Source organism: Amblyomma americanum, chromosome 2 (assembly GCF_052857255.1).
Source record: "Amblyomma americanum isolate KBUSLIRL-KWMA chromosome 2, ASM5285725v1, whole genome shotgun sequence".
In the NCBI taxonomy this organism is placed as follows: Eukaryota; Metazoa; Arthropoda; class Arachnida; order Ixodida; family Ixodidae; genus Amblyomma; species Amblyomma americanum.
The window spans coordinates 73,542,745-73,562,403 of NC_135498.1; the positions used below are offsets into that span (position 1 = coordinate 73,542,745).

Genomic DNA, 19,659 nt, shown 5'->3' on the forward strand with positions numbered 1-19,659 from the left:
CCTGCGGCGGAGGTTGTAGCGCTGGCGCTCGGCGTCGCGTTCTTGTTGGCACCGGATTCGCTGCCGAGCAACTTGGCGAGCGGCTTCGGCGTCACGAACAAATTGTTCAGCGTACGCGACAAAAGAGGGAGTAGGATCCGGAAGAAGCATGGCGTCTGTACAGAAATCTTCGCGACCGTGCACCAAATGGAACGGAGCGAAGCGCGTCGTTTCGTTGAACGCAGTGTTGTACGCGAACGTGATGTAAGGCAGTATCCGGTCCCAGTTCGCGTGGTCATCGTCGACATACATAGAAAGCATATCGGCAATTGTCTTGTTAAGCCGCTCAGTGAGTCCGTTTGTTTGCGGATGGTAAGTTGTAGTCTTGCGGTGGCTGGTGCCTCTGAGTCGAAGTACCTCACTTGTAAGTGCCGACATAAACGCGGTGCCCTTGTCAGTTAATACGACTGTTGGGGCTCCGTGACGAAGCACAATGTTGTGATTGAAAAAATGTGCAACTTCGGCGGCGGTGCCACGGGGAAGGGCCTTGGTCTAGCAGTAGCGGCTGAGATAGTCAGTGGCAATAGCAATATATCGGTTACCCATGGAAGACTCCGGAAATGGGCCGAGTAAGTCCATGCCGACCTTTTGAAATGGAAGGCGCGGGGGATCGATAGGCTGCAGGAGCCAGGCTAGTTTAGTCGGCGGCGTCTACCGGCGCTGACACTCACGACAGGTTCGCACGTAGCGGTGGACAACCGCAGCAATCTGGGCCAGTATTACTTGTGAAGTATGCGCGCTAACGTGCGGGAAAACCCGAGGTGGCCCGAGGGAAGGTCGTCGTGGCACGCACGCAGAACCTCGTCACGAAGCGTTGTAGGCACTACAAGCAGATAGACATTGTCCATTGGGCCGTAGTTCTTTTTGTAGAGGACACCATCGCGCAATCAAAACGATGACAGTCCGCGCTTGAAGAGTCGAGGTGGTGATGAAGCGGTTCCCTCGAGGTACTCGATGAGGGGCAGCAGTTCGGAGTCGTCCCTCTGTTGGCGGGCAATGGTGGGTGTGATGACTGCACCGAGAAAAGCGGAATCGTCGTCGGACTCTTCCGTGGGGCAGGGAATTGGAGCGCGGGTAAGACAGTCAGCATCACTGTGTTTCTGGACGGACTTGTGCACAATGGTGACACCAAATTCTTGTAACCGAAGGCTCCATCGAGCAAGCCGCCCGAGGGATCTTTCAGGTTCGCCAGCCAACACAGTGAATGATGGTCCCTCACGAATCGAAACGGGCGGCAGTACAAGTACGGTCGAAATTTCGTAAATGCCCACAGCACAGCCAGGCATTCCTTTTTCGTGGTGGAATAATTTACTTCGGAACGGGATAAAGTGCGACTGGCGTAAGCAATCACGCGTTCTAGACCAACCTGTCTCTGAACAAGGACAGCACTGAGACCAAAGTTACTGGCATCAGTGTGCAGTTCCGTGTCGGCCTCTTCGTCGAAGTGACCAAGCACAAGCGCACATTGGAGACGGAGCTTGAGTTCTGTGAAGACTCTATCCTGGTCCTGGCCCCAGAATAAGGGTTCAGCGTCTATCGTCAGGCGATTCAGAGGCTCTGCTAGCTTGGTGAGATTTTGAACAAACCGGCGATAGTACGCCCAGAGGCCAATAAACGACGCAGGATCCGTTTATCTGTTGGCTGGGGGAAGGCAGCTATGGTGTCCATCATTCGTTGCAATGTGGCAGGGGCCGAGCACAAGCCAAAAGGGAGCACCTTAAACTCGAACACACCGTCGGGAATAATAAAGGCGCTCTTCTCTCGGTCGCGTTCGTCGACCTCTATTGACGAAAAGTAGGTGGCATGGCGCAGGCGGTCTAGGGAGTCATGAATGCGTGGCAGAGGATACACATCCTTTTTGTATCTATGGTGATTAACGGGAGGTTCTGGGGATCGAAACGCGTCCCTCAGGTGTGTGAGGCTAGTCCTCAAACCACTGCTGCAGTAACAAAAAATATCAAAACACCTGATGTTGATAAAGCGAAATGTACCCTATGCAAAGCGTAGAGAAAAAAGCGCTTTGAAATGAACTTTTCGCAGACAAAGATAGAAAAAACGATAAAAAGATCGCACTTTATTTGTGTTGTGAGCAAGTACTCATGAAAGTTTCGCGTAGTGCCCCCACAGCTCTTTCTAAATCAATATCTCATTTCTTGAGTCAATTAAAATGTGTTGGCTGTGCAAATATTACACTTTTGTAGAATAATACACGCGCCCAGTGATCACTTTTCTGTGTTCTCTCTAGCCAGTGGAACATGAATGCCTGTGAATATGGAGATCAGAAAATTCATAAACCACATCTTCCTTAACATTCTGCGTGAAGGCCAGTCCTCAGTTAAGTTATAATTGCAAGCCACTTATGTTCAGCCTGCCACCAAGATCACGTAACGTTGTGACGGCACCACAACCTGCTAGGTATATATACTCACACACAAACAGACATACTGTACACACGCAAACACAAACCTGAGCAGGCCGCACACATCCCGCTGGACTGGTGTGCTGCCTGCAGCAAAGCAAGCTTCATACAAACAAACAAAACATGATAGATCACTGCGACGAATCACAAATATAAGTTCTCACACACAAAAAATCAATACTAGTGCCAGCTCATAAATTGGCTAAAAAGCAAATGTCTCAACGCTAAGCCACCATGCGCGTAAATAAATAAATCAACATGAATACACTTAGCCGCACAAATACCCATGGAACGTTTCGAAGAGGATTTTAAGACTTGTCATCCTCGTTCCTTTAAATTGCTCAGGCGCCAAGGTTAGTGCCCGGCACTCCCTTACACAACAGAGTGCGTATGGCCTATTAACATGCAGCGCTGACGACCGCTTACGGAGATGTGCGGAATAGCAAAATCACAAAAATTCTTGTAGTTTATTTTGTATTCAGCTCAAGCTTCCTGGAGTCGAACACGTGCGCACTGGGCGAAGGGGCACCTTTTTGTATAAAAGAGCCCGAGAACTGAGCTCAGTCAGCAGTCGGCTCAACAGCAGCTCAAAGTCACCATGGTAAGCAACTGAAGCCTTGTATTGCCTGCGAACTAAAATAGGACCTAATTCTTATAGTAGAAAAAGCTAGAAACTGCAGCGCTTTCATAAAATCGTCCTATACTAATGTAGAAAGCTGCGCCCTCATCAGTGACTGCAGAGGCTCGTAAGGTCTTGCATTTATCTAGAACATTCACTCACGTATCTCCTGATTTGTTGCAGGTAACAACTAGCTGAAGTGCAAGCTCATAGCATGATGCCTTTTAATAACGTTACCTACCAGACGCCAGGAAAAAAGCGATGCCTCTGATGTGCGCAGGTCCAGGGCTGCGGTTCTGGAGGTGCCTTAGTTAATACTGTAACACTTAAATACGTAGTATCATTACAACAGCATACAACCTCAATGATTTCGTGTTAAGGAGGCTCTTAGCAATGAGTAAAATTATAACAATATTGTTTTCCAGATTCGTGCTTGCGTTCTCTTGGCTCTTGCCACCAGCGCTCTCGCTGGCTACACCGGCTACGGCCTTGGCTACGGTGGACTTGGCTACGGTGGCCTCGGCTACGGTGGCCTCGGCTACGGTGGCCTCGGCTACGCCGGTCTCGGCTACGGCCTCGGCTACGGTGGTTATGGCTACGGTCTTGGTTACACTGGCTTCGCTCCATCTGTGGCCACCGTTGCCCACGCCCCAGCTGTCGCCACCGTCGCCCACGCTGCCCCAGCCGTCGCTAGCTACGCCGTCGCCCCAGCTGTGACTCGCGTTGCCGCCTACCACGCCGCCCCAGCTGTCGCCACCTATGCTACTGCCCCTGTTGTTGCCGCTGCTCCAGCCGTGACCAAGGTTGCCACCACCTACGCCGCTGCCCCAGCTGTTGCCACCGTCGCTCACGCTGCTCCAGTCGCCACCTACGCCGCTGCCCCAGCCGTCGCCACCGTCGCTCACGCTGCTCCAGTCGCCACCTACGCCGCTGCCCCAGCTTTCGCTGCTGTCCACGCCGCCCCAGCTGTGGCCACCACCACCGTCGCCCATGCTGCCCCAGCTGTCGCTGCCTACCACGCCGCCCCAGTCTACGGTTACGGCGTTGGCACTCTCGGCTATGGTGCCGGCCACTACGGCTTCGGTCACGGTCTCCTCGGCTACGGCCTGAACTACGGCTATGGCCTCGGCTCTCCATTCCACTACGGCGCTCTTCTCCGCAAGAAGAAGTGTGAGTATATTCGTATATGTTACACCGCGTTTTCAAAACTTATCCACAAAATGGCTCAAAATCCAGCGTGTTGCAAACAGTGTTCTACAGCTTGAGTAAGTTCTAAATCAATAGAACTGTTATAAACTTCGAGCCATTTTGCTGTGTCCCTCAACGTTAAGCGCATCCTTAGCCAAGAGAATATCTGGGTCGCTTGATGTCTTTGTATAGATACAGCAGGTCAAAAGCCTACAATTTTTCTTAAAGTTTGCGATGAATATCTGACCAGAATTGTATGGTCCACGTGGTGGCGATACCTGTTGTCCCTAACAGATTCTGTTTTATTTCGCTTGTTTTTCAGAGGTTTTCCTGCTACTGCTCGTTGGAATAACGCAAGAAGACATCATGGCTGTCCATTTCTTTCGTTCGTGGGCATCGTGCACATCGCAGAGGGAAAAATAAAGCGTGTTCACACAACTCCACACTCCTTGGATCAAAATTTTGTCGTCGTATTGCACCTATTTTTTCATTACTATTCTTCCACAACTAGTTTTTTCATACGTCTCCCTCCTGGTACTCTTCGTGGCTTTCACAAGGTCCCCCATCTCTCAATGCCACATTATTTTTGAAACTTGGAAAAAACACCTTGGCAGAAAGAAATCCACATGGACAAAAAAGACAAGGAGAAAACAAAGAGGCGCCAACTTCCAACTGTTTATTAAACAAGAAATGCACATACATTTATAGCCTCAGGCAAAGCCCACTTCTCTATGTTCCTTTGCGCAGCCGTTGTTATTCGCCTCGCATTATTAGTTTCGCACAGAAAATCGCACTCCGCCGCGTACAATTTAACTGAAGCACACAAGGCTGCCTTTTTCTTTATGTGAATGGCTTCCAACAAAAGCTTTGCCTGCTTAATCATGCTCGTGCCTAGAATCCTCGCCTTTTCCAGTCGAGGTTCAAACTTGCACTTGTCATAAGGCATGTGGAGTGAAATAGTGGGCCCAGCCTGAGGTTATAATTGTATGTGCTTTTTTTGTGCGATGCTCAGTAGGAAGTTGGTGCCTGTCCATTGTCTCCTTCATCGTCTCTTTTTTCTATGTGATTTTATTTGTGCCAAGGTTTTTTTCCAAGTTTTGAAATGTTAAAATAAACAAGCCCAGTAGCATGCATTACTATGCCACAATAATGGACAAATTTTTTTTTACATTTTTTCGTCCAAAATTTCTTCTTGCTAGAAGGGTCTGTGCGTTATTTGTCAAGCAAGTTAACACCGCGATTCCAATAATTGCGCAAATTGCGTTCGTTCGCTGCGTTTCTCTCTCTTGTTTTTACATTTAAATAAATTAGACCGGGCAGCCACAAGCCAGGATGGAATACGCTGCGAGAATGCGAGAATTATGTTGCGAGAATGACAAACTGTGATAAGCAAGGAAGAAATACTTAATAATCAGAAATTAAAAGGATACATCGGTCAAATGATTAGGGGATTCTCTCAATGTGGAGTAGATTTGAATAAGAGAGTTCCCATTTCGAGTTATTGTTCAATTCATTCTCGCCCTACCGGTTGCGGTACCGGTTAGCTCAGTTGGAAGAGCGACTGCTCTGGTGAAGTGGTGGTAACGGGTTCGAACTCCTGACCAGGATGAACTTCCCAGGTTTGAACCGAGCCACGCCGGTCGCATTTCCGTGGAGGCGAAAAGCAAAGGCAGCCATGTGATGTCCGATATCAGCGCACGCTGAACATTCCCAGGTGGTCGAAATAATTCCCAAGTCCGCCATGCACTATGGCCCCTTTTTCTCTCTTTCTTATTTCACCCCACTCTTACCTCACGGGGTGGTTTGGGCATCCACCGCCTGTGACACAATTACTGCGTCATTTCCTCTACTCATAAACCAATTTATATTTAAATATTTCGTGGTTAGCATTGCTAAACTGCGAGCAATTCTTCTGTGGTGCTTAGTTGAAACGAAGGTTGTAGGGTTTTTAAGCGTCGCCGTCAGAGATAAGAAATCAACGACAATCGACGCCATATGCGTTTTAAACAACGAAGTTTCGATTCTTGAACGATGACGTCTGTCTTACCTGTTATATTTCGACAGTGAGGATAGTTGTAGTCTCTTAGCGCAGCGTTTCAAGAGCGATGTGCTTGGAAGATTAGAAAGCACCACGTTGCAACAAATCAATTGACAGTGAACTTCAAAGCTCAAATACCTGCAAGCGCCTGTAGAAGTTGGTAGTTTTCAAAAACCAATCAGGTGATTAGGTGTAATGTGTGACGTGAAAAAACTGCCTCTTTTCAAATTTAATAAGCTGTGTTTTCATCTGTCTACACATTTAGTTACCAGCCAAGGCCAGAAGCACATATAAGTTAGGTGTGTTGACCTTTGCTCCTAGTGGTTCTTCAGGTTCCTAATCAAGACCTCAAATATATATGAGTTACTGGTATTGATCTTTGTTCTTGGATGTTTTTCAGAACCTGGGTGGCAAGTAGTAAGGACAGATTCATTGAAAGACAGTTATGGATCCTTCAAAAAATAAAAATAAAATATCTAGCTTTATAGTCTGCAGCCATGAGCCATTAGGTTTTGGATCTGGAAGTTTTACAGATAGATATTTTAACGCTGAATCTACAGGTACAGCACAATGTAGCAAAGAGCTGCGGAAAACTTTCGACCACATACCTGCTCTGCAACATGCATTCGCTCCGCTTGGGAGGATGCTAAGGAGTAATCACTCTCTTATTACAAATATAACTTGCCTTGAGCGATTCCATTATATTTTTGACGAACACTTTTCGCACGTCGAGTTATTGAACAATTCGCTCTCGCATTTATTTGCAGCTAGTCATCCCGGTTCGCTGAATAGGCAGAGCGACAGGTCTGGTAAAGCGATTGTCCCAGGATTAGACACCGGGCCAGGACGAATTATTTTCTAACTACTAAGTTGCCGAGAAAACTCTATACCTTTCCTTCGTAGCTATATGACTTCAGTTGGGCGGATGGTATTGAGTAATTACTCCCTTATTAAAGACCCACTCTACCTTGGTTTATCAGCCTCAACATTCCACCAATAGTTAAGTCTTATTATGCTAAATAGTGATTAGTTAATTCAACCGCATTCATTTGATTTCTGAGAAGGTTCATTGTACTTCAGCGGTTGGAAGCGGGTTTATGTGCGATGATTGGGTGTGTAAGGTGCGAATTAGGCATAACTTATCGGACAAAAAGAAAGAGGTATTAACCAGTCACGGGCATCTGAAAAAAGCAGAGCCGAGTACACTCTCCTCCCCCCCCCCCCCCCCCCCCTTAACACCCAAGTGCGCCTGCGGACAGGGGTTGCCTATTTGAGGGGCGGACTGATAACGTTATCGCGTTCTCGTTTTGAATGCAAAGTTTAAGCGTCCGCCAAGTTTTTTTCTTCATTCTCTTCCTGTGCAATTCGTTTGGAAGTTATTTTTTACGCCCCAGAGGGAAGTTGGTTCCTAGTCGGTAGAATGGCAGCAAATAGTTGGTCAGCTTGCATCGCCTGAACCCGGCGTGCGTAAAGACACCATTTCAGTTTCTTCGTGATCAGCCTGAGTTGCAGAGCATATGATCCGCCGTCTCTGCTGCACTCCGTCTGGGCAGGGAACCCTGTTGCTCCCTGCTTGCGCTGCGCCTAAAAACACGGTTAGACCTACGGGCCGAGTGTGCGCCCTTGATGCCACGGCACGGCAGTTTGGTTCCAGCCTCGATAGGTCCCTGAAGTTTTCGCTTCGGGCCCGAGCCTAGCTTCCACCGGTCCTTCAGGCATACCATTCTTTCAAGGTTCCTTTCCAAATAGGCTTATCGTGGTTTGACGTACAAAAGCGACTAGGGCTATGAGAGACGCCGTAGTGACGGGCTCCGGAAAATTCGACCAACTGCGGTTCTTTAACGTGCACTGACATCCCACAGTACACGAGCCTCCCATATTTCGCCTGCATCGAAATTCGACCGCAGCGGCCGGGATCGAACCGGTGTCTTTCGGGTCAGCAGTCGAGCGCTATGAACACTCAGCTACCGCGGCGGCACACCCTTTCGAAGTAAACAGACAGACTGGAAATGCAAACAAAAGTGCTGCTGGGAAGACAACAATCACATTACCGAATAATTAAAAAGAATAGTCATGCTGTTTGAAAATATACAGCGCGGAAAACAAGGACTTTAGGGTAGAAAACACAGGACCCCAACTCTAAGTCCCCGTTTCTACCCTAAAGTCCCCTTTTTCCGCGCTGTATATTTTCAAATATGTATCACCAACTCGCCCGCCTAGCTATGGTATTGAATCATGCAGTACCATTCCGCCTACTGGCTCAGTTCCAACAAAGCGGAAGACCTCGATTGTCAACACATGATTTAATTTTTGCTGCCAATAATGAAATCACTACCGACGTGCCACAGAAAACTGGGAAATGTCTTATGGATAACTTGAATTTTCAATAACTTAAAATGTTGAAACGAAAACTTGATAAGCGAAACCTCATAAAGCATGCGGCGCTCTGGATGCACCCGCCCTTCAAACATAAGGAAACACAGTTGGAGTTGAGTTGTGCCGCATGTTTCTAGGAATTCTATTCAAATTAATTTTCGGGGCCATGGAATACCGCCAAGTTTCAATCGAGCTGTTCCAAGCGATAAATCGTGGTTCCGCGTGATGAATCAAATCGCCATAAATTATTCAGAGGATAACGGTAGACCGAGTTCTTGGGTCGTTAGTTTCGAGTCGTTAGTGATGATAGTGGTCGCAATGTTCTTCAACCAAGGGAAGATTTGCCTCTTGTGTCGTTCGCTGACGAGGAAACCACGACACCCGCGTCTACGGCGTGCGCTATACGAGACCCGCATTTCTAATTAAGAGAAAAACGGTATTCGCTCCATGAAGGCACTTTTTTCCACATGAGGCGATTGCTTTCACACCGACCAAGAAGCTCCCTGCCCATCCTTCGAACATGTGGAATCCAAAAGCGAACCACCAAATATTGCTGAAGAGACACGCATTACAGCGAAAGTAACTTCATAAAAAAATATTGCTAAATCCGACGGATATAAACAATAAGGTGATTGCGGCGATAAAAAGAGAAAAGATATTTGAGTGCATGTGATCAATAATAAATTTGCCCCATGACAAACGCACCTAAACTGAAAACGCTTATGTCGAGATATGACGAATTAATACATCTGCTTGTCACTGCAATTGCGAATGATATTTATTGAAGTCGTCCACGAATATCCGTGGCAGTTATTGATACTGGCCGTCAATTGGGCGAAAGCAGTTAGTACAGGCAACAAGAAGGAAAATGACAGAGATGAATAAGTAATTAAATAGAGGCAGGTGGCCAGCAAAAGACATTCGTTATCATAACGCCGAACTACAAATTAATGCGCGAAAAAGCGCAAGGAGTATGACGGTCGAATTACGTTGTTAAGAAAAATCTGAATTAGTAGCGCTAGTGCTGTGGGCACATGGTTTTGCATTGCTTATAGTTCAAATAACCAGTAAATATTTTTTTAATTCTATCATTGATAGGGGAGACTGCGGGTAAAAGTCTCTTGGGAAGAGCGACTTGAATGAAATGTAACACCCCCTTTACAAAGCAGGAAGCATAATCTAACTTGTTCAGAATACAAAATTCATCAAAAAAGGAAATCATCAAGCGCAGACATTATATGGTGATTGTGATATTTAATGGCGCAAGTGCATCTGGGGAAAAAGCACGCAATGGCACGAGGCATTTTTCTTCTAAATGTGGGGTCACTGACCCATGTTCCAAACATTTCACCCTAAAAGGAGCGATCGGAAAGCATATGCTCATTGTATCCCCGGTGGGTAACCGGCGGCTCTGCGGATCGAACCGCGCACCTCAAGCGTGTGAGGCTCATCATCAAATCACTGTTGTAGTAACAAAAAAATATCAAAACACCAAATGTTGATAAAGCGAAATGTACCCTATGCAAAGCATAGAGAATGAAACGTTTTGACATGAAATACTCAGAGGGATAGACAAAAAGGAAAAAAAGATCACACTGTATATGTGTTGTAAGCAAGGACACATAAAATGTTCGCGTAGTGTTCTCATAGCTGTTTGTAAATCAATATCTCGTTCTTTGAATCAATTTATAATGGTTGGTTGTGCATATATTACATTTTTGTAGAATATTATACGCGCCCAGTGATCACTTTCCTGTGTTCCCTCTAGCCAGTGGCACATGAATGCCTGTGAATATCGAGATCAGAAAATTGATAAACAACATCTTCCTTGACTTTCTGCGTGAAGGCCAGTCTTCAGTTAAGTTATAATTGCTAGCCACCTATGTTCAGCCTCCCACCAAGATCACGTAACGTTGTCACATCACCACAACCTGCTAGGTATACATACTCACACACAAACAGACATACTGTATGTACACACGCAAACGCAAACCTGAGCAGACCGCCCACATCCCGCTGGACTTATGTGCAGCCTGCCGCAAAGCAGGCTTCAGACAAACAAAATATGATGGATCACTGCGACGAATAACAAATATCTTTTCATCAACAAAAATCAATATTAGTACCAGCGCATAAATTGGCAAAAAGCAAATCTCTCACGGTAACCCCTCAGGTACGTAAATAATTAATTCAACCTGAATACACTCAGCCGCACAAATACCCATGGAACGTTTCGATGAGGATTTTTAGACTTGTCATCCTCGTTCCTTTAAATTGCTCAGCCGCCAAGGTTAGTGCCCGGCACTCCCTTACACAGCTGAGTGCGTATGGCCAATTAACATGCAGCGCTTACAACCGCTTACGGAGATGTGCTGAATAACAAAATCACATAAATTCTTGTAGTTTATTTTGTATTCAGCTGAAGTTTCCTGGAGCCGCACACGTGCGCCCGGAGCGAAGGGGCACCTTTTTGTATAAAAGGGGCCGGGAACTGAGCTCACTCAGCAGTCGGCTCAACAGCAGCTCAAAGTCACCATGGTAAGCAACTGAAGCCTTGTATTGCCTGCGAACTAAAATAGGACATAATCCTTATGGTCGAAAAAGTTTGAAACTGCAGCGCTTTCATAAAATCGTCCTATACTAATGTGGAAAGCTGCGCCCTCATCAGTGACTGCAGAGGCTCGTAAGGTCTTGCATTTATCCAGAACATTCACTCACGTATCTCCTGATTTGTTGCCTGTAACAACTAGCTGAAGTGCTAGCTCATAGCATGATGCCTTTTACTAACGTTACCTACCAGACGCCAGGTAAAAAGCGATGCCTCTGATGTGCGCAGGTCAAGGGCGGCGGTTCTGGAGATGCCTTAGTTAATACTGTAACCCTTAAATACGTATTATCATTACAACAGCATACAGCCTCAATGATTTCGTGTTAAGGAAGCTCTTAGCAATGAGTAAAATTGTAACAATATTGTTTTCCAGATTCGTGCTTGCGTTCTCTTGGCTCTTGCCACCAGCGCTCTCGCTGGCTACACCGGCTACGGCCTTGGCTACGGAGGCCTTGGCTACGGTGGCCTCGGCTACGGTGGCCTCGGCTACGGTGGCCTTGGCTACGCCGGTCTCGGCTACGGCCTCGGCTACGGGGGTTATGGCTACGGTCTTGGTTACACTGGCTTCGCTCCATCTGTGGCCACCGTTGCCCACGCCCCAGCTGTCGCCACTGTGGCCCATGCTGCCCCAGCTGTGACCACCGTCGCCCACGCTGCCCCAGCTGTCGCTAGCTACGCCGTCGCCCCAGCTGTGACTCGCGTTGCCGCCTACCACGCCGCCCCAGCTGTCGCCACCTATGCTGCTGCCTCTGTTGTTGCCGCTGCTCCAGCCGTGACCAAGGTTGCCACCACCTACGCCGCTGCCCCAGCTGTTGCCACCGTCGCTCACGCTGCTCCAGTCGCCACCTACGCCGCTGCCCCAGCCGTCGCCACCGTCGCTCACGCTGCTCCAGTCGCCACCTACGCCGCTGCCCCAGCTTTCGCTACTGTCCACGCCGCCCCAGCTGTGGCCACCACCACCGTCGCCCATGCTGCCCCAGCTGTCGCTGCCTACCACGCCGCCCCAGTCTACGGTTACGGCGTTGGCACTCTCGGCTATGGTGCCGGCCACTACGGCTTCGGTCACGGTCTCCTCGGCTACGGCCTGAACTACGGCTATGGCCTCGGCTCTCCATTCCACTACGGCGCTCTTCTCCGCAAGAAGAAGTGTGAGTATATTCGTAATTATTACGCCGTGTTTTCAAAGGTTATCCACGAAATGGCTTAAAATCCAGCGTGTCAGGAAAAGAGACCTTCCGCTTGACATAGTTCCATATGAAGAGAACAGCTTAGGACTTGAAGGCTAGTTGCTGTGTCTCCTAAACCTTAAACGCATCCTTAGCCAAGATTATACTTGGGTTGCGTGATATCTTATGTAGATATAGTAGTGAAAATGCCTATATTTTACTTAGAGTTTGTGGTTGAGGGCTCCCCGGAATTGTATGTTGCATGTGCTGTTGATGTGTTTTGTCTATAATAAATTATTTTTGATTCTGCTTGTTTTTCAGAGGTTTTTCTGCTTCAACTCGTTGGAATACAGCAAGCGGAAGTCATGGCTGCCCATCTCTTTCATTCCTGGGCACCGCGCCCATCGCAAAGGGAGAAATAAAGCCTGTTCCTACAACAGTAGTTCCTTGGGACTAAGCTTTTTTCACTCGTACTGCACCTGTATTGAGATCATTTTTGCACGATTCATTTTTTCATACCCCTGCCACCTGGTACTCTTCGCGCATTTCGCAAAACTAACATGTCTCTATGCGACTTTAATGGTAGAAAAATTTGTTAGGTTGTTAAGTGCATTCTTTCAATGAAAACTTTCGCGTCTTTCAATTATAGCACGGCCATGCCTACTGGCTGCTAGTTATGATATGATGCTGTTAGAGAAAGGCTCATGCTGCATACCACCGTTCCGCCTTCATCGTGGCCCGTAGCGAACACCTTCTAAGCAAATGCAGTGACGTGCCGACAGCTATTAGTTCGAAAGCCCTGCTTCACTAGTAATCCTGTGAAATGCGATGTCTGGCTAAGGCCTCTCAGATGCCTGCAGAAATAAAATAAACATTGCCGCGTATTGGTTTCGTAGCAACGCAGGCGCGAACAAATCAGCTTTGCTGGCTGCTGCACGAGAGAACTACACTATCGCCACCGCAAATCGTGCGTCGAGTTAAACTGCCACACTCCTGCACTGTGCATTGCACGTCGTCGTGTTCATCAACTTCATCTGTGACCAAAATCCACGAAACGAACATAAATGCACCTAAATGGCTCCCTGGGTCAGTGCTGAACCGAATCGTGCCTTAAACTACGTGGCAGAAGTCACAGCGAGGTGAGCGCTGCTTGCGTTCGCGTGCGTTAACAATTTTTTGGCAGAAACGCAGCAGTGGAATCATAGGCCGACGGCGTGATATGGGTTCATCGGCGTTGGCTCTGACAGCGTTGTACACTCCGCTTATTTTGATGAAAGGAAAGGCGCCTAACTGGCTGCCTGGGTCAGCGGGCATCTCGGTCTCCCTTTCGGGTACATGGTGCTGGTGTCAATCTTAAAAAAATGTTTTCGCACATTACTTTGCACTTAGCAATGCTAAAACAACAGCAATATTTTTTTTTGCTCTGCGCTGCGTAGTTACAACGTTGATTGTAGTGTTTTTATGCAATCGCTGTCCGAGATTAAAAATCAATGATAGTCGACAGCTTATGTGTTTTCAACAATGACGCTTAGATTGAGAAGCTTTTACGACCGTTTCACCTGTTATATTTCGAGTGTAAAAGTTGTTGGTGTCTGTAAGCATCTGCATTGCAGACGCACTGGGCTTAGCCCAAACGCTACATGTACACGCGTAAGAGTAACTCGCCAAGACTGGGGCGCGAACGCGGTTTTCTTCCACAGGCGTACTCAAGCCAAACTCGTGAGTGGTGAAAGCCCATGAGTTAAACTCTAGGACTGTCATGGCGGCACCAGCCGCAGCGCAACCTGTGGCCATCGCTTCGAGCTGCAGCAAACATCTATAGGAGCACATAGGGGACGGAGCCACAGCTGGCGCCCTCCGTGATCTCCTGCTCATGCCGGCGCCATGCCGGCGCCCTCCATGATCTGCTGCTCGTGCCTGGCGCACACACTGCCGGCGCCATGCCGGCGCCCTCAATGATCTCCTGCTCGTGCCGAGCGCACACACTGCCGGTGCCATGCCGGCGCACTCCATGATCTCCTGCTCGTACCGTGCTCACACACTGCCGGCGCCCTTCGCGCTGCGAGCGCACGAGAACCGAGACTCAGTCGGTAGCTGTGCTCTGCTCGCTGCGGAGCCCTTTAGAAGTTAATTCTTAATACAGTCCATTTTGTAGATTTTGCGAGAACGTGTGTTTTCTTGTGTTTACGTAGTTATTCCTTGTAAACACGAAGTACGCTACGTCTACATATCAATATGACTGACTGGAGCCGTTTAAAGACATAACCAGTAAAGGTTTTCAGTGTAATCTTTGGTTGTCGAAATAGCCGATGCACTGGCTGCGCCACGAGCTAGGCGTGGTGGTCGTAAATCGCTCACTGTAGAAAAGCAACGCCTCTGTGCTCTGCGATTCTACAGGAACGGGAGTTTAGAGGCAAGCGTCGGCACAGACCGGTACATTGCCCCTCACCAAAACACTGTGTGTAGTTGTATAAGGGATGTCGAAGGGTGGTCTCACTGAACCCAAGACTGTAAGCGACCGCGCTTGCATGAAGTAATACTCGCTTGTTCATGGAAGAGTCACGCATGTTGTGCGATACTTTCGGCGGCACATACACCGGAATAACGTCTCCTTCAAAGAGTAACAGTGACGAGACCAAATTATCAAAGAGATCTCGCATGAGCCAGGAAGGCAAGAAGAAAGGAAGGAATCGTGTACGTTCACTCGCTTAAACTTTTGAGAGGTGCATAGACAGGGAATGAAAACGACAGCATTTATCACAATGGCCCAACACTTGCGGCTGTTAAGGTTTCCTGTAGTTCATATTTAACAATGAACACAATTGAACTCTGAAGGCGTGTATAGGCATAAACTAAAACTGTTTTGTTTATGGCAGCTTAGCTCGCTAGCTTTGCTGTGCAAGTTCTTTATTGCGCGATTAAGCTGTGTGCTTCAGCAAGGATATTTTGTGAAATATGCACTTGCTGTCCAAGAAAATGCTGCACGAAGGTAGGCATCTGGAAATTAGCTACGACCACAGTTTCAGATGATTGGAATTAGGCATGAAACCATGTAATGCCCCTTCAATCTACGTGCCGCTATTTTGCGTACTGTTCAAGCACAGGTGATATTTAAAGCTCAATTGTGTTCAAAGCATTCCGAAGCGAGCTATCCCTCATCCGTATACCACAAATCACACATTACAAAATGAACGCTATTCAGCAAGTAATGAGCCTTCAGTAACTATATTTCTCTTGACGTAGACTTAAAACTATTGCAGTGCACGAGACCTAAGCTCCCAATCTTTCCCAAAAAGGGCAAAGAAACTGAAAATAAAGTAAGCGGAACGATTAGAGAATAAGAGGCATATTGTGAAATTTGGAATTTAAATACTGAAACATGCATGGCTAATTCACGGCTCTGGATCGTCGCTATTTCACCGATATATTTTTCTTTCGCACCAATTCAAGGCGCAGAAGCTATTGCCAAAACGAAAGAAGCTCAACGAGCTGCACACAGATATTTTCGACGTAACTCCGGCGCCGGTACAGGCGCTTCGTCACCGTTGTTCACTCCTTACTGCGCGCAGCTAACCTGCAGAACCCCCGTTTCATTGAAATCATGAGCGCCGTCTGCCAGGTTACGTGACAAGAGGACGTCCCTCTACCTGTAGAATTTTTGCGGCAAAAGTCAAACCCACTACAGTTCGGGAAGCGCCCGTCGCGTTCCCTTGCGGCATAAAGGAAAATGTAATGAATCATAAATTGTTCGAGAGTGTATTCAATGCACGTATTGCATAGTATCAAATGCTTATTATAAATTACCATGAAGAGCGTAATAATAACAAAATAAAACATTGTTTCCATTATTTATTTACTGAAGAAATGCACTCAAGGGAAGAATAAACGCATCAAAGAATGCATCGACAGTGTGATCAATTGAGTCTTACTTTTTCGACAACCCGCAAAACACGTGAGATTACACTCAACTTCTGATAAGCCTAGATTAACTCTAATAAGACAATAAAACTGCAGGAGTGCCGATAGTTTAATTTTTGTCACGATACTACTATTTTATTCATCTTAAAAGTGTCATCAGAGTTCCGGCAGATGCCAAGTGTCACCATATTCGGAGCATACTGCAAAGCGCACCAACACACCGCACACAGGACACCTATCGCGCAGAGGAGGTAGACTACGGGGCTGCAAGTCGATCCGACTCAGTCACGTTGAAACTGCCGAAGAAGTAGCCGTAGCCATCGCATTACCGGATCATCCTCAGGCAGTCATCAGCTCAGACTGTCACAACACCAGGAGAAACTACATCAAAGGCGGCGTAGCTGAGCAGGCCGGTTAGATCATCAAGATTACAAACAATGGAAGAGCCGTCATAATATGGTCCTCTGAACATTATGCGGCGCAACGGACTTTCCCACCACCTCTCCATAAATTACTACCCCAAGCACAGCCACAAAATTTTCATAATCGTAATGTGTCCCTCTACACATTCGCTGAAATCCAGCAGAACGCCAAGATAGATAAGAATTTCCCAAACCCTCGAACAAATTGAGCACGCAATAAGAAATGACATTAGGAAGGATACACACAAACACTTTCACTCCCCCATCTCACTACACGCGTGGTATCCAAAGCTTTACAAATGTCGGCGCCGTGGAGAAATTTTGGATTTCTACCACACGACATGGCCCTGCTAAAAAACAAGGCTGTATGCCCCATCCGTTCCACCATCCCTAACAAGTGAGAGGCTGGGCTCTGCTCACGCAGGCCGTCAGGGCTCGAAATGGCTCGTAAACACTTTCGCCTAGCAGTGTCGAGCAATGGAGGGCTAAGATTCCAACCACGGGATTCGTACTCCATATGGAATATGCATTTCAGACGAAGCACAGGAACTAGAGCACACACGCCACCGAGACATTTCGTTCACATCGTCGTCATGGGTATTATCATTTACGCGCGCCACCAGCCGCAGAAAAACCGATTCGCTCCAGTTTTTGCCTCTATAGTTAGGGCGTGAAGGCAGAGGCGTAGAGGTAGAGCAGGGTCCGAGAAACGTGTATTACATCACGCTGAGCTTGAAGCTAGGTGGTCAACGGAATGGGCTGCGCGATCACGTATTTGACTGCGGTAACCTGTTCCAAGTACATGGCACGGGCCGACATAACAGGACAGACGTTTTCGGAGAGCCGATCTGGCGAGATAGCAACCAAAGCAAGAGGAGAGAGGCAAGGGAGGAGAAGACATTGTGTTGACGGCAATTTAAGGATCCCTGCTGCTGGACCTGCGATGCTAGTAGTCGGGAGCGTGTTCGGTGACGGAAGAGCTGAGCACGGACAGTTACGTCATAGGCGCATTTAGAAGGCGCAGCACCCTGACGTGGAAACAGCGTGTCCAGAGGCAAGAGCGGCTGACGGCCGTGCCAAAGGTTAAAAGTGAGATACCGGAAATGTCATGGCGGGGGAGTTGTATGCGAATGTAACAAATGGCAAAGCAATATCCCAGTCGCGGTCATACTGTGAAACGCAAAAAATAATTTGGGGCTCAGGAGAGGCAGTCACTCGACGGCGGAGCGCCCTTTCGGGAGACTTCCCACAAACTCTAGTCGTGGTCCGCCACAAAAAAGAGCCAGCATCGTTCCCTAGTCAACCCAGACTATAGCGCGGCGCTGCTCACTTTTTACAAATGCACGAAGACTAGGGGCCCTCTTTGGGAGTTTGGCGCCGTTATCATCGGTCATAGCGCTCAAACGTCATGCTCCAATCGCTGCATGCGCCCTCCGCGGTTTGGCTAAAGTTAGCACTAGCGTACCCTTTTTAACGCGGTAGCGTTAAGGAGCTCGTGAAGAAGGACTTTTCGCCGTGGTCGTCACCGTCGCCACAGTGTAAGACTGCCACGGTTGCCGAGTTTTGATTGCGTCGTTCGTGCCTGAAAAATCTCAGGAGCACCAGAGGGGGAGGGCTTGCGCATCTGCTCCGTCAACGCGTGGAACCGCGCCCTCTTGTGCCCAGAGCGCGGCTGCCCATAAGCAGCGGCGGCCCGATAACACTATCGTGTTCTAATATAAGAGACGAAATTTAAGGATCCTCCAATTTTTTTTTCTTCTTGGGAAATTCGCTTGCAAGTTATATTTATTTTGCTCTTAAGAAGAAAAGTGGTTTATAGCTGCTAGAATGGCACCAAAGAGACATAGTCAGCGTCATCGCCTCAAGTCAGCGTACCTGGAGAACCCGATTCAGTCTCTTGCTGCTCAGTCTGACTTGCGTATCACATCGTCCTCCATGGCTGCTGCACCCAATCTAGGCGGGCGGTTTCGGAGCACCCTGCTTGAGCAGCACCTAAAAACGTGGTCGGACGACCAAGAAAATCAAGCACGCGCCAGCCATGCGCGCTTGACGCCACGGCAGAGCGGTTTGGCGCAAGACTCAATAAGTTTCTGGTGCTGTTTTCACTTCGCGACTGAGACTAGCGCCCATAGATCCTTTAGGCGTATCGTTGCTTTCAGATTACTTTGCAGGTAAACATGCAGACAGCAAATACAAACTTGCATCTAGTGTGACGACAACCGGCATATTCTAGCAATATCGAAAAGAAACAGTCATGCTGCCCCATTTTGCCTGCAGGCAAGTTCTGCCATGAGACTTATAGACCTTCACTATCACCTTGGGAACAAAGCCGCAATCAGGATCATGCTTTTCGAGTTGTTTAGCAATTCTATACCAGATAACACAGGTGATGAACAAAGTGGTCACCCTCGATTGTCAACAGATTATTTAATGTCTGCTGACATTAAGAAATGCATGAGAGACGTGCAGCACAAATCTGGGACAAGTCTAATGAACACATTCAATTTTCAAGAACATATAATGCTCAGCCTGAAACGTGAAAAACAAAACATACACTTTGTTCGTAAAGTTCCAAAACTGAGTCAATAAAAAAATGCGTGTAACGTTCAAATCATTTGGGCAGCAACCTTTCGAAATAGTCTCCCTTGCAGTCTATACACAGCTTCCAGCGCTTCATGAGTTCTTGGAAACAGTTGGAAAACGGTTCTTTTCGCAGGAATGTAAGCTGCTTTGTCTTGGTGTCTTGAATGGCCTCCACGCTCCCCATTTAGCGACCTTTTAGGGCTCTCTTCATACGAGGAAACTGGAAAAAATCGCATGGGCGAGGTCAGGCGAGTATGGCGGATGGGGAAGAACAGTAATGCTG

At 47.7% G+C, this 19,659-nt stretch overlaps 2 protein-coding genes across 2 annotated transcripts in view; both read left to right on the top strand.

Annotated features, from left to right (window-relative positions):
- Positions 1–2,931: 2,931 nt before the first annotated feature.
- LOC144119760 (uncharacterized) lies at positions 2,932–12,882 on the top strand. Its single transcript, XM_077652303.1, has 6 exons — positions 2,932–3,059; positions 3,503–4,247; positions 10,962–10,969; positions 11,161–11,217; positions 11,661–12,435; positions 12,775–12,882. Coding segments are annotated over exons 1-6 (1,590 nt in total). The 5' UTR covers positions 2,932–3,056; the 3' UTR covers positions 12,777–12,882.
- A 1,567-nt stretch (positions 12,883–14,449) lies between these two features.
- LOC144119761 (uncharacterized) overlaps positions 14,450–19,659 on the top strand; it is a 41,037-nt gene continuing 35,827 nt past the window's right edge. Inside the window, exon 1 of the mRNA XM_077652304.1 lies at positions 14,450–14,539. Within this exon, the coding sequence (XP_077508430.1) occupies positions 14,450–14,539 (90 nt within the window). The remainder of the gene's footprint in view (positions 14,540–19,659) is intronic.

Excerpts from the sequence above, each read along its gene's own strand:
- LOC144119760 (XM_077652303.1), top strand. Across the intron at positions 11,218-11,660 it reads AGCAGCTCAAAGTCACCATG|ATTCGTGCTTGCGTTCTCTT; the intron begins GTAAGCAACTGA and ends ATTGTTTTCCAG.